Here is a 15,586-nt window from a genome sequence, read left to right as displayed (position 1 = left end):
TCAGCAACCCGCCATGCCGATCTTTGAAAACGCGCTCCCTGTGGAGAGCCTGGTTTGCCAAGTCTTCCAATAATGCAAGATAAGCCATTGAACTACATTTAAAACCTTTTCTAACCTTGACTTTTGTATGGTTTGACATGTTACGTAGATTAAGCACATACGCTGTAACTACTACACACAGCCACAAGGGAGCAGGATCAAACAGACAAGCTGTAATATCTACCCCAGCCACAGAAGGCAGCATCTTTAAGACAGACGCGGAAGCCGGAGTTAAGACGTCACATTGGCCACGCCTACTTCACATAGGCCACGCCTACTTGATACAAGCGCAGCGCCAGGAGCCAGATGAGGTCAGAAACATAGGGCAGACCCTTTGAGAGCCCCGGGGAAAGCCCCGGAGCTAGAAGAGGCTCTGCTGTTTGTCGCTCACACGCGTGTTAGATACAATTCCCCCCCTTTTGCATCATAGTTACCATACCGAAATACTTTAACAAATAAAGTGAGTTAAAGGCGATCCGGTTTAGACTACTTTCTTCAAGAACACAACAGACACCAATTTGTTTTAAAATAAATAATTAGACAATGGAGTAATTTAATGTTTTCTAATTAAAGTAAACACGGGACATACTGTATGTGGATGTTGATTGCCTAATGCATACGTTGATGCTTTTGCTTTTTGCTTGTAATATTGCTAATCTAACACTAGATACTGTTCGTATGCATTGCCATAGATGTGCTTATATTTAGACACATTCCTAAATATAAGTACATTTTGGTAAATTCCATAAGCATGGCATTGCTCGTACGCACTTCTTACGCACAAATCGGTGCGTTAGTACAGTTGATAACTGAGGCCCCTGGGTGACTATCGTTTGGATCTTGGTGGAGCTGCATGCATTAGACCAGTTCTAAACGTGGATCCTACCACCGCTCAGTTTTCTGGTGTTAGTGTTCGAACATATTGACTCTGTGCTCTAGTCTGATGGCACTAGGCTGACCTGTGTCTATAAATACAACCTTATCTGGGAGTCCATTAGGTGAGACTGTGCCATTGATTGGAAGGACTTGTGAGAACAGGAAAAGCTAAAGTAGGTTGTTTCAAACGTACGGTCTGGTGTTATGATACAAGTTTGAAAGGCTGACTTCTAATTCAGAATATCATATTTCAAAGTGTTCACAGAATTCAAAACACTTGAATTTGGCATTTTCAACATTTAGTTTTGTGTTTTCTAGTCTCAAACTGTAATTAATGTTGACACCTGTTAAAGTATTTAGATTATATATGTGAACTGGTTATCAGTTCTGATAGCAGCAGGTATAATAGGTGTTGATTCTTCACCATTGGTTGAAAGGGGTGATGAGTCATTTCCTGGTTGTCTCCTAGGCTCCGTGACGACAGTCTCCAAGGAAGTGCTTCAGGTGGTAACCGATAACGACGGTGACATCACGAGAAGCCATTCTGCTGTGTTCACGGTGACCACGCCCCCCAAACTGGGGCGCCTGGTGGAGCGGATCGCCGACAACTCCAGCCGGCCGGTGTCCTCATTCACCCAGGGCATGGTGGGTGATAATGACATCATAAACACTGAGCCTGCCATCCAATCCGCTGCTCGCAGAAACCAACCCAGGCCTGAAACAAGAGCCCATCACAGCTCTGTTTGGTGGTTCTTAGTTTAAACCTGAGAGAGGTGTCCGCTGTCCACCTGTTGACCTATGTACCTGTTGATTTTCTGTGTCTCAGGTGAACGCTGGAGTGATCCTGTACGACCAGAACCTTCCAGAAGCGGTGGGCGGGTCAGCGGAGGACGCCTTCCTCTTCACCGTCTCCGCCCCGCCCGCTTCCCTCCCACCACACACCTTCACCATCCTCATCACCGCACACAGTACCCCCCCCACAGACTACCCCCGCACCTCCACCAGCCCCCCGCAACACCCTCCCACTGTCAAGACCCCGCTGCTGGGCAGCACATCTGACAGCCGCCTCTCCCACTCCCCCACCCCCACCCCCCAACCCCCTCACCACCACCATCCCCTCAACGACCTCCACGACCCCAATGCTGGGGAGACCCAGTCAGAGGACCAGACACCCTCTGATGAGGACAGCCATGCTGGCAAATCCCAGCTCCGGGCCAACACAGGTTAGCCATACGTTCTTGGAACTTGGCCCAGACTTGCATACAGTGTCGAAATGGAACCTCTTGCTGTTGCAATCTCTGCAAGCTCTAACAACAGTCACCACCAGAGCTTGCAAACTCTCTATTTAGCCCCATTGTATCGAACTTGGTTGCAGTTCCGTTAGAATTCCACTGGGGTGATCACGGGCAAGTGCAGATTGAATGGGGGTCTATGCTAGACGGCTAAATGTATCTCTTTCACCTGCGTGTTGTTGAAAGATATATTGTAGATTCTGCAAGTTCAATATAGATTGTGCCTGAAATACGACCCCTCTCCCTCTCTCCCCCTCCCTCTCTCTCTCTCTCTCCCTCCCTCTTCCACTCCCTCTTCAGCTCTCTCTCTCCCCCTCCCTCTCTCTTTCTCCCTCTCTCTTTCTCCCTCCCTCTCCCACTCCCTCTCCCGCTCTCTCTCTCTCCCCCTCCCTCTCCCCTTCCCCCTCTCTCCCCCTCTCTCTCCCAGGTGCTCTGGTGGAGGAGGGGGGTAAGGTTATGATTGACAGGTACAAGTTGGACGCCTCTAACCTCATGGGGAGAGTTCCAGAACCCTGTCGTCATGGTCACCGGGTGCTGTACCATGTGATCGCCTTGCCCCGCCATGGGATGCTTTCTATTGGAGGACAGAATCTCAGCAAGTGAGTACCGCGATGACCGCATCTTAAGATCGAAAATTACGTTTGGTAGAACCTTTAGATGAGCATGTTCCTTGTGTGTATATGGTCAGATCAATCGCCCCTAAAGTAACCCCTAAATGATCCCTTCCAGCTCTGAGGATGTCTGCAGCAGAATAACACTGTATTAAACATTGCTTGAGGCCCTAGGTCACATGTGGGGAGCATTAGCCTTAGTCCCTCCCATGTTAGGCCCCTCGACCCCTTAGCCCCTGTATCATAAATGCTTGTGGGTAGGCTTTTCTCTAAGAAGATAGTTTGTTCTCCAAGATGTATGGCTCTGTATCTCCCCACTGACACCTAACATAAATCCTTGTGTGCCCACGTTTTCCTCAAGAACCAGCTAAACACAGTGCAGGATATGGAAGTTGAAAAGTACTGCAGTACGTGGAGGTTGCCTAACTAACTACAGTCAGGTATTGTCTCTGCAGAGGTAATTATACAACATTCTTCTTCTTTTCTCGTCCTCCTCCAGGGAACATCTGATCTTCTCCCAGAAGTCTCTGGAAACGCACGGCGTTGCTTACGTCCATGACAACTCAGACACCATCAACGACGGTTTCGTCTTCCGAGCCTGGGTCGCGTCTTCGGAAAAACTCTCTTCTTCCACACCTCCCTGCTCCTCCTCCTCATCGTTGTCATCATCATCGACCTCTTCATGGTCACCGTCCCCGCTCCCAGAGCCGTTGTCTCTCTCCTCCGTTGCCAGGCCTCCTCAGCGGCGCTCGGAGGACCCCGTGGAGGTGATGGAGAGGTTCAGCATATCGGTGAAGCCTGTCAACGACCAGCCCCCCCTCCTCAGGACCAGCGCCCCGGGGGTCCAGGTGGTGGTGGGGGAGACCATCACCCTGGGGCCAGAGAACCTTCAGGTCGGGCTTGCCCTTTGCCTTGAGGGGATGTGAACTGAATGGATATCTGGCACCGCAGTTCTACGTTTGGTGAATGGGATCTCAGTGTAGTCTGATTGTAGCCTGAATGCAGTCTGAATTTGGTCTGAATGTAGACTGAATATAGCCTCAATGTAGTCTGAATGTAGTCTGAATGTGGTCTGAAGGTAGTCTTAATGTAGTGTGACTATAGTTTGAATGTAGTGGGACTGAAGCCTAAATGTAGGTTGACTAGTCTGAATGTAGTGTGACGGGATTTTGAATGTAGTGACTGTAGTCTGAATGCATTCTGAATGTTTTTTTTATGTAGTTTGACTGAAGTTTGAATGTAGTGTGAATGTAGTCTGAATGTAGTTTGACTGTAGTCTGAATGTAGTGTGAATGTCGTCGGAATGTAGGGTGAATGTAGTGTGACTGTAGGGTGAATGTGATCTGAACGTAGTGTGACTGTAGTCTGCATGTAGTCTGAATAGGGTCTGAACATAGGCTGAATGTACTGTGAATGTAGTCTGAATGTACTGTGAATGAAGTCGGAATGAACTGTAAATATAGTGTGAATGTAGTCTGAATTTAGTGTGACTGTAATCTGTAGACTTCAGTGTTTTCTTATTAGGGCTTCGAAGGTCAGTTGTGGATCGATTTGTCTTTGTCTATGCCAAAAATTGTCATTTGTGAGCTGAATTGTAGAATTGAAAAGAAGCAGTAGCCCGGACGTACCCCAAACCTTCACTGTATCCAGGTGGACGACCAGGACACCCCTCCAGAGGAGCTGCACTACAGCGTGATCCGCAAGCCCAGCAACGGGTACCTGACCCTGGGGGAGAGGCCAGAGGCGGTGGCGTCCTTCACCCAGTATGACGTCAACCACGGGCGGCTGCATTTCGTCCAGCAGGTCCCTGACCACTCCTCCACTCTTCCCACTACATCCTGCTTTAACTGTGGTTCCTTTAGCTGGCTGTTGATGGGAGTCACAGATGGGCCTGATGGGTTGAGATAAAACGATTTAGATTGGGCTAGATTCAGGAACTCACGCTATGAAAGGATTACCAGACGGAGTTAGTGCATTATATAATAAATGTGTCCTCCCACCTCTAGGGGGAGCCCTCCACTGGCGTGTTCTACTTCAACGTGACCGACGGATACCACCGGCCGCTTTATAAGATCTTCAGTCTGGAGGTCACCAAGGCCACCATCTCCATGGTGAACAACACCGGCCTCTCATTGGTTCAAAGCAGAACCGCCGTGGTTCTCACCACCACTCAGCTGGCTGCCCAAACAAATGGCCGTCGCCCCGGCAACATCACCTACACCGTCACGACGCACCCTCGCCACGGACGCATCGCCATCAACGACCTTGAGGTGGTCGCCTTCCGACACGAGGACCTACGGTTGGGTCGGGTGGTGTATCACATGACCGAGCTCAGCGAATCAAAGGACAGCTTTAAGTTGTCAGTGTCAGCGTCCTCCTCCCCCGGCGTGGTGTACAGGGACCTGACGGAGCAGGTGGTGAGCGTGACGGTGCGGCCGCTGGTCTTCCTGAGGGAGGAGGTGCGCGTGCCCAGCGGGGTGGCGGTCAAGCTGTCCAAGGCCATGATGGACGCTTCAGAGCTGGCCAGGGTCAGCCGGGCCGACCCCGTCTTCCACGTCCTCACTCCGCCCAAGCACGGCCGACTGGTGAAGGTAACTCCCTCGCTTTGGTCGGCCCTCAGTGTTGTCACCAAATACATTTGGGATTTGTTTTGACTTCATTGATACAGTCAGACACTCGAGCTGCCCAGCACAACAGCAGTCCCTCTAGACCAGTGGTTCTCTAACTATGGTAAGCATACCACTGGTGGTACACGATGCGCTATTTGGTGCATGTTTAACAATTATTCGCCGAAGGCGAAGTGAATAGTGGGGAATTCACGGAGCCTGAGGTTAATAATTGTTTTAGTATAAACTACACATGAACACTCCAAAAAATAAACAAGATTACACTTTTTGCCGGGATTTAATTGTTTTCGTTAGCGGTTAATTTGTTTTTATTAGCGTCGAGAGACGAAGACGACCGTCACGCACATGAAAACAATATCCCAAGTTTGAGATCTCAATCATGGAATATTGCCCAATATCCCATGATTGCGAACCAATCAAATTGCGACATCTTAGGAGGTTCACATGTAGCATATACTAAATAAACATATATATTAATGTATTTTTTTAACATAATATATAAATACTTGTACTAATGAAAACTAAATCAACCATGAGAAGATTAAAATGGAGTTTAAAATAAGGTTTTGCCTTTCCTGTAATATTTTTGTTTCAATATCAGCCTTTTTCGTAGATGGGTTGTGGCGGGTGGAAAACATCCAAGATTACATTTACATTTAAATTTACATTTAGGGCATTTAGCAGACTCTTTCTTCCAACGTGACATACAATAAGTACATTTGTCATTAGAAGTGAAACAATACATCACTGTCGGTACAGTAAAGATGTTCATAGAACCAAGTGCAAGTACTAACCATTGCTACGCAAAGCCATTCCAAGTATACAGCAGTGATAGCTAGCTACTGCAGATGCTACACAATTAAGAACTGCAATTAAGTACTATGATTACAAGCTAAACTGTCGGCAAGATATAAGCGCTAGAATTATGAATGGTTAAAAAACAGGTGGCTAACAGGAGAGCAGACAGGAGGAAAATATTTCAGGCAGATTGTAAAATCAGTGAAAAGAGAACAGGTGGTACTTGATGATGTTCTTAGAAATTAATGTATGAAATCATTGCATCTCAAACGTAATCTTACAACCGAACACGCAGTACTGAAAGAAAAAAAAGTTTATTTTTCCTAGGAAAACTTAATGGAGTCCAAAACCCACGATTCAATAGTCAGGAACAACATCGTCGTATCGCGCGGACAACAGTTCTGCGAATATTACTGTGACCAACTGGATGAGATACGTCCAGTTATCAACATGATAACTGAACTTTTAATATTATTTGTATTTAGCCTAACATTTGTAAACAGGTTGTTGGTAAACAGTTGTTAGTCTAACAGTGTGTGGGGGGGGGGGGGGGGGATGTGCCTCCTGCGTGAACTGTGCGTAGATGAATAGGGCCGGCCTACGCTACTGTATTTTGTTATATTTGATAACATCGTTCATAATGGTGGTACTTGGGGAGACAAATATTTTATGAGATGGTTTACGGTATAAAAAATATGAGAACCACTGCTCTAGACAATCTTGTTCGAGAGAAAATTTCAAATATTCCTAAGGTAATCGCAATGGCTGTATTCATCTCTGATGTGCTTTAACATGTTTTCCAGTTCAACTTATGAACCCATACATCTCATATAACATAACACACCTGTGCCTTTGTCTCCACAACGATCCCAACGTATTCTGCCCTCTCACGTCCTGAAAACACAGGTGACCTATGACCTGGACCACACCTCGGAGGTCCTGACGACGTTCACCTTCCGGGACGTTGTACAGGGCCGCGTGGCCATCCAGGAGACGCTCAGCGACGACCTCCCTCTCCAAAACGGGTCGACTGGGATCCCCCCGCGAGGCCACGCCCCCGCCACGCCCCGCAACGACTCCTTCACCTTCCTTGTGCGGGCGGGCCAGGTGCAGCCGGCCGTTGGGGAGCTGCACTTCACCATCCTGCCCCACCACCACATGCATCACAGCGGCCCTAAGAAGGACCACGCGGGGGCAAACAAAACCACCTCCTTCAGGGAAGGCCGGGGGAGGGGCAGAGAAGGAGGAGCTACCACGACCCACACGAAGCCCAGTGTGCCCTCCGACACTCACATCCTGTCCCACAGAGCCCACAACCGGACGCTCCACAACAAGACCAGGGCCCACCACCACCACCACCGCGGGGCCAACCACACCCGGGCTGCAGGTGAAACGGGGAGGTCGGGGGGGGATGTGTTGAGGGATGGAGGTGCAGGCGGAAAGAAACACGCTCCACCCCCCGACAGCCACCCTCCGGTACAGAGGAGCCCCGGCCTGGCACGCGGTCCTCCTCCCAACCTCCATCCGGTGCAGATGGAGGTCCTCCCCCAGCCCGCCTCCGACCCCCTGCTGCTCATCCTTCCACTGCTGGCCTGCCTGCTGCTCATTGTCATCCTGGTGGTGCTGTGCCGCGTGTTCAGGCACCGCAGAGAGAAGCGGGCCCGAATCCGCCTCCTCCAGGAGCTGGCGGCTGTAGCGCTGCCCATGGACGGCAGCCCATACTTGGGCCGACCGGAGCGCAGCCCTGCCATGCCCTCGGTGGTGGTGACCCCCATGGTCCCCCGGAGCTGCCCCAGCTCCCCGGTGGTTGCCCAGTTCCCCAGGAGGAGGAGCCTGGCCCCTAGCATCATGCTGAGCGGCCGGCAGGAGACCAACATGGGGGCTAGTGGTGGTAGGATGGGAGATCTCGGAGGTCCTGGAGGTCACCCAAGTGGAGTTACCTCTGGTACCCCCAGCGTTGGGAGGGTGAGGGTCTGTCAGATACCCAGAAGCCCTGCACCCTCTCTGAAGTACAATCAGTACTGGGTATGACAACATAACTTAGAACTCAGTGGAATAAATACTTACGGCACAACAGTCGAATTACTGGAACATGTTCATGTATATTTAACTGAAGTGGAACTTGAATACATTTTTGGCAAGTACTCTTGGAGGTCATTCAGTTTTTCAAATTTTTTGCTAATGGAATTGTTTTTTTGGTCAACTGTCAAAGCTAGAAAATAGATTGCAAATTGGGAATGGAATAGCATGTTTTATATCGCACATTGCAAAGCAGAATTACAAACATTTTCATACCAAAGCAAATGCATTCATTACTCATTATTTGTTAAACAGAGTATCACTTCACCATAATGCAATTTAATGCAATGACACCAGCACAGACTTCAATGTGTGCATCAAATGTTTAAAGTATGATTTGGTCTTTAAAGAGGTTTATAGTCCTCATGTGGTCGTGATAACGCCTATTGGGGTGAATCACCAAATCCTCCTCCTCTCAGCGAATATCTTCCTGGTTAGATCAGTAAATATGAGATCATATGTGATTGCCCCCAAGGGTGTGTTTCGGAGCACACAAGCAGCTAGAAGGGAATACATGGTATATTGACTGTTCTATCTCTATAATACAAACAGTTCCCATCCAATGAGGACATTGCATTTGAATAACTAATGCAGTTTTCCATTTTTAAGGGCATTATTAAAATGCATTCTGTGTGCTTTCCTTTTGTTTTGATTGTTGACAGAATTTTAATGTTGATAGATGGCTCCTGGAGTGATTTCTAAAGGAGGAAACATTTGTACACGACCTGTCCTGTCTTGCCTTAATTTAAATACAGTGTAAAACCATGGATGTGATAGTACTGGTCAAATGATTTAAGTAACTTCAACACTGGTTATAGGGACTGCAATGTAGATACTAACTGCATTAGGATGGATATAGTGACAAATGCTGTGTGTTTCATCAAAAAAGCCTTCCACAGAATGAACAGCAAGTTGTTGATAGGTTTCAAGTATAACTTCCAGTCTCTACACTGTTACTTTCTACTCCCCCTTCATTCAGTTTTTATCATTTTGCCATTTATGTAATTGATCGGATATATAGAATCAAATTAGGTTCACAGTGAGCGTTTGTGATATTTCAATATGTTTGAGGAATGTAGATTTAACATGATTAACAACTCCGAATATATTTGATAATTCTACTATTTGGTTGTTGGATATTGATTTTCTGTATAAATTCTTATTGATTAATGTCTCAATTTTGAGACGTAGACTGTAACCCAGTTCATTTTTCTTTTTTTTAACTAAAATTTCATTCAGTAGCTTTTACAGATGATTTTTTTTAAATAAAGGACATCCAGTTAACGTAACTATATTTTCATTCTTCAAGCACATATATGTTATTACAGAGAGATGTGAATGATGGGTTAAATGATGGTTTATTAAATGGCTTAAATCAAGTGAAGGGATTTGAGCAGAGTCTAAATGGAGTAAACAATGTAAAAGTTAAACAAATAGCTAATGTGATCAAGTTTGAATACATTTGAGATAAAATAGAATATCTGAGCTGTTCTGTTGGCAATTTCCAGCTCAACTATAAACTTAAAACTGCCCAATCAACGTAAAACCCACCCTCAACGTATCTTGAATCCGAATAATCATATACTTCTGCAATGGCAGATACACGAATACACACCTAACACAACCTGATTATTAACTATGACATTATGTGGTACACAAGGAACCTCTCATCTATCTCTCACACACACCTCAAAAGGTCTGTGTAAAAAACACACTGACAGTCAATAAGCGGATCAGCGGATCAAGTAAAAATTAAGTATTAAAAAAACATCATACAAATTGGTAAGCTTTTCCCACCATCGTATTGATATATTTTGTCAGGCCAGCATTTAAATTGTCATACCATATTTGTCGCACCTGCATTTAAATAAGCCCCTTTTTTTTAAGCCAATCGTAAAAAGGCAGACAGTCGGCAGACTGGATCTGGCCCTCAAATTGTCTTGACTCTGGTGGAGGAGCTGGCAATAGACATAAGTTCAGGGCGCCCTGGCATGGAAGGGGTATCTGGAGGTACCTCCTCAGAGAGTCAGGGGCCATGTGAGGGTCCCCAACTGGTTGAATGTGTTGTGGTCACAGCAGTTTGCTGTGTTTTTCCACCTCCTGGGTCTGCCACTCCTCCTGTCTGTCTCACTTCACACCTGGACCTATTCTGCAATCATGCTCACCTGGTCTTCATCTCCAATCAACTCCCCTTCATAAACCCTTGGATTCCCTGCTGTCGGTGCCAGATCGTACTACGCACTACTGTGGTAATGATACACGCCTGGCTCAAGTATTCGTGTTACCTCGCTCTCGCTCTCGCTCTCTCGTCTCTTGTAATTTTTGACCTCCACTCAACTCTGTTTTCCTCTGCCTGCAGTTATCCGGATCCTCCGCTCCAGTTCGCCTGCCTCGCTCCTTCCCCGGCAACCTCATCCAATACCTGCCTCCCCGCCTCGTTCAATAAACCCTTTTTCTTCAATCCAACTTCGTCTCCGTCTGCTCTTGGGTTCAGCATCGTTTAACCATAACAGAACGATCTGGCCAAGATGGACCCAGCGGACATTGACAGCATCCGCGGAGCTCTCGCCGCCCAAGGCGCTCTGGTTGCTGAGCACAGCAACGCCCTCCGGGACGCTATGGAAGCCTTTAAGAGTCTCGCCACCCGAGTCACACAGATGGGCGCACAATTGGACTTGCTGGTCCCCCTCGCCACTTCGCCTCCTCTGCCTGCGGCGCCTCCGCCTGCCCCCACTCTCTCGGCACACATGCCACGGGCTCGTGAGCCTCTCATTCCTGCCCCTGAGCGCTACGCTGGGGACATGGGTACGTGCAGAGCTTTTCTGATCCAGTGCTCCTTGGTTTTCAGTCAGCAGCCCCTCAGCTACCCCACTGAAAGGGCTAAGATCGCTTTTGTTATAGGGTCACTTAAGGGCAATGCTTTAGCATGGGCTTCAGCTTTATGGGAAAGTGATTCCCCAGTTAATGAAGACTTTGACCTTTTTGTAGCTGAAATGAGGAAGGTTTTTGATCACCCAGTGGAGGGAGGGGACGTTGCCAAGCGGCTTATTTCCTTGCGTCAGGGCTCCCGTAGCGTAGCCGAGTTCTCCGTCGAGTTCAGGACCTATGCAGCCAGGTCGGGCTGGAACGACAAGTCTTTACGTGGGCTTTTTATTTCCAGTCTCTGTGAGTCAATTAAAGATGAGCTGGCTACCAGGCAGGAGGCCGACTCTCTCGACGAATTGATCTCCCTTTCCATTCGGCTGGATAATCGCCTACGTGAGCGGTGTAGGGAGAGGACAGGCAGTTCCGTGCCCCCGGCACTCGCTGCTTCACGTTTTCCACACTTCCCGAGAGCTGCTCTCTCTGCCCCCGTGACACGAGCTGTCACTGAAGAGGAGCCCATGCAGCTGGGGCGCACTCGTCTCTCCCAAGCGGAGCGGCTTCATCGGATTAGGACTGGAGTGTGTCTGTACTGTGTCTGTACTGTGCCCTGCCCGGGCATCTCATCTCCACCTGTCCGTCACTGCCAAAGGACCGGGCTCAGCAGTGAGACTCGGGGCCCTTCTGAGCCACGCCCCCTCCGTCCCCGTTCCTCTCTCTTCACGCTCGCTGCTGGATGCCACTCTTCTGTTCCTCGGTCGTCCCCTTCCAGTATCGGTCCTTGTGGATTCGGGAGCGGATGAGAACTTCATCGACGCCGGTTTCGCATCTCAGGTTGGCATCATTTTAGAACAGTTACCCTCTCCCCTAAATGCTAACGCCTTAGATGGCCGCCACCTGGCCCTTATTACTCATCGTACCAAGCCCCTTGAATTAATTGTTTCTGGTAATCACCATGAAACACTTCAGTTTCATGTCATCCGGTCTCCCCTTACTCCCCTGGTCCTGGGTCACCCCTGGCTCAAGCGGCACAACCCCCATTTCGACTGGTCTTTGGGCAAGGTGGTGAATTGGAGCACTTGCTGTCATTCCACCTGCCTTCAGTCTGCCCTGTCTCCAGCAGAGGGAGGTGTTTCCTCGCCCCATGTACCCCCCGACCTCTCCTTGGTTCCCCCGACCTATCATGACCTAGGAGAGGTGTTTAGCAAGTGCCGTGCGCTCACCCTGCCTCCTCATCGCCCCTATGACTGCCCCATTGATCTCCTCCCTGGCGCCCCTTTGCCCAGTAGTCGCCTGTATAACTTGTCCCGTCCTGAGAGGTTGGCCATGGAGAAGTACATCAAGGAGTCTCTTTCGGCCGGCATCATAAGACCCTCCTCTTCTCCTGTTGGTGTAGGTTTCTTTTTTGTCTCCAAGAAGGACAAGTCTCTTCGTCCATGCATCGACTTCAGGGGACTCAACAACATCACAATCAAGAACAAGTATGCCCTACCCCTCATCAGTTCCGCATTCGAGCCACTGCAGGGCGCTACAGTCTTCTCGAAATTGGACCTACGCAATGCCTACCACCTGGTGCGTATCCGTGAAGGGGATGAGTGGAAGACTGCTTTTAACACCCCCCTCGGCCACTTTGAATACCTTGTCATGCCCTTCGGTCTCACTAATGCCCCTGCCGTGTTCCAGAACCTTGTAAACGACGTCCTCCGGGACTTTCTCAACCGCTCAGTTTTTGTCTATATAGACGACATACTTATTTTTTCTCGCAACCAGGAGGAGCACTGCCAGCATGTCCGACCAGTTCTTCAGCGGCTGTTGGAGAACAAACTATATGTGAAGGCCGAGAAGTGCGAGTTCAGTGTCACCTCTGTATCCTTCCTTGGGTTCATCATAGAGAGCGGACAAGTGAGGACCTGTCCTGAGAAGGTCAGTGCTGTGACAGACTGGCCCATTCCCAATTCTCGCAAGAAACTGCAGCAGTTTCTTGGGTTTGCAAATTTCTACCGGAGGTTCATCCGTAATTACAGCAGGGTTGCAGCCCCTCTCACTCGTCTCACCTCTCCTGCCCTCCCTTTTGCCTGGACACCTGGGGCGGAGACTGCCTTCTCTGACCTCAAAATACTTTTCTCGTCGGCCCCCATTCTCATCCAACCTGACCCCTCCAGGCAATTCATCGTGGAGGTCGATGCGTCTGACACGGGGGTGGGGGCGGTCCTGTCCCAGCGCTCTGCCTCTGACAAGAAGATTCACCCCTGCGCGTTCTTCTCTCGCCGGCTTGTACCTGCAGAGCGCAACTATGATGTGGGTAACAGGGAGCTGCTGGCTGTGAAACTGGCATTGGAGGAATGGTGACATTGGCTTGAGGGGGCGGAACAACCGTTCGTGGTTTGGACCGACCACAAGAACCTGTCCTACATCCAGACAGCGAAGCGCCTTAATTCCCGCCAAGCCCGTTGGTCCCTGTTTTTTGGGCGCTTTAATTTCACCCTCACCTACCGTCCCGGTTCCCGTAACGTCAAACCTGACGCCCTCTCTCGTCAGTTCAACACTGAGAACGCACCGGCCCTCCCTGACACTATCCTCTCTCCTTCCCGCTTCAAGATCGCTGCCGTCACCTGGGAGATCGAGTCCCTCATCCGGGAGGCCCAAGTCACTGAACCAGATCCGGGTAACGGTCCTCCTAACCGTCTCTTCGTCCCCAGTGCGGTTCGCTCCCAAGTCCTGGTGTGGGGCCACACATCGCGCTTTGCCTGTCATCCTGGTGTGGTCCGCACCCTGTCCCTCCTGAAGAGGAACTTTTGGTGGCCAACGATGGACGCTGACACCCGGGCGTTCGTGCTTGCTTGCACGGTTTGTGCTCGGGCCAAGTCTTCCCATCAAGCTCCTGCTGGTTTGTTACGTCCCCTTCCTGTTCCTGGTCGGCCCTGGTCCCACATCGGCCTTGACTTTGTGACTGGGCTTCCTCCTTCTAAGGGCCACACTGTTATACTAACTGTTGTTGACAGATTTTCAAAGGCAGTTCACTTCATTGCCCTTCCCAAGCTCCCAACTGCCACCAAGACTGCCCAGCTGCTTGTGCAGCATGTCGTCCGCCTCCACGGGATTCCCACTGACCTCGTCTCCGACCGTGGTCCCCAATTCATCTCCCAGGTTTGGAAGGCCTTCTGCCGAGCGCTTGGAGCCTCTGTCAGCCTGTCTTCAGGATACCAACCACAGACTAATGGGCAGGCTGAGAGAGCTAACCAGGACCTAGGAACCGCACTTCGTTGTGTGGCTGCGCGCAACCCCTCTGCGTGGAGCGATCATCTCTCCTGGATCGAGTATGCCCACAATTCCATGGCCTGTGCGGCCACCGGCATATCCCCATTCGAATGTTCCCTGGGGTACCAGCCACCCTTGTTTCCCGCCCAGGAGGATGACATCTCCGTCCCCTCGGTTCAACACCATCTCCGCCGTTGCCGCAAGATGTGGAAGGACGCACGCTCCGCTCTGCTGCGCTCCGCTGAGCAGAACCGGCGCATTTCCGACCGCCACCGGGCTCCTGCTCCTGCCTATCGGGTGGGTCAACAGGTGTGGTTGTCCTCCAAGGATCTCCCCTTACAGACTGGCTCCAAGAAGTTAACCCCTCGTTTTATTGGCCCTTTCCCTATTGTTTCGGTCATCAACCCCTCAGCTGTCACTCTCAAGCTGCCTCCAGTCATGCACGTTCACCCCACCTTCCATGTCTCTCGCCTTAAGCCAGTCTCCGTCTGCCCCCTCTCCCCCCCGGCCGTTCCCCCGCCTCCTCCCCGTTTGATTGACGACCACCCTGCTTACACCGTCCGGCGGTTGCTGGACATTCGTCGTCGGGGCAGGGGGCATCAGTACCTCGTGGATTGGGAGGGTTATGGGCCAGAGGAAAGGAGCTGGATTTCGCGGGGTCTCATCCTCGACCCCTCCCTCATCCGTGACTTCCATCTGGCTCACCCAGAGAGGCCTAGGCCGCCTAGAGGCGTCCGTTGAGGGGAGGGTACTGTTGTGGGCACAGCAGTTTGCTGTGTTTTTCCACCTCCTGGGTCTGCCACTCCTCCTGTCTGTCTCACTTCACACCTGGACCTATTCTGCAATCATGCTCACCTGGTCTTCATCTCCAATCAACTCCCCTTCATAAACCCCTTGGATTCCCTGCTGTCGGTGCCAGATCGTACTACGCACTACTGTGGTAATGATACACGCCTGGCTCAAGTATTTGTGTTACCTCGCTCTCGCTCTCTCGTCTCTTGTAATTTTTGACCTCCACTCAACTCTGTTTTCCTCTGCCTGCAGTTATCCGGATCCTCCGCTCCAGTTCGCCTGCCTCGCTCCTTCCCCGGCAACCTCATCCAATACCTGCCTCCCCGCCTCGTTCAATAAACCCTTTTTCTTC

At 50.0% G+C, this 15,586-nt stretch overlaps 1 protein-coding gene across 1 annotated transcript in view; it reads left to right on the top strand.

The window, feature by feature from the left end:
• LOC130372334 (chondroitin sulfate proteoglycan 4-like) overlaps positions 1-9,587 on the top strand; it is a 164,285-nt gene extending 154,698 nt beyond the window's left edge. Inside the window, exons 21-25 of the mRNA XM_056578302.1 lie at positions 2,635-2,806; positions 3,318-3,711; positions 4,469-4,621; positions 4,825-5,409; positions 7,150-9,587. Coding sequence (XP_056434277.1) covers positions 2,635-2,806; positions 3,318-3,711; positions 4,469-4,621; positions 4,825-5,409; positions 7,150-8,274 — 2,429 coding nt within the window. The 3' untranslated portion in view covers positions 8,275-9,587. The remainder of the gene's footprint in view (positions 1-2,634; positions 2,807-3,317; positions 3,712-4,468; positions 4,622-4,824; positions 5,410-7,149) is intronic.
• The last annotated feature ends 5,999 nt before the right edge of the window (positions 9,588-15,586 follow it).

The sequence above is a fragment of the Gadus chalcogrammus genome, chromosome 19 (genome assembly GCF_026213295.1).
Source record: "Gadus chalcogrammus isolate NIFS_2021 chromosome 19, NIFS_Gcha_1.0, whole genome shotgun sequence".
Classification (NCBI taxonomy): Eukaryota; Metazoa; Chordata; class Actinopteri; order Gadiformes; family Gadidae; genus Gadus; species Gadus chalcogrammus.
Note: the sequence above shows the minus strand (reverse complement) of the source record. Positions and strands in the feature narration are given on the sequence as shown.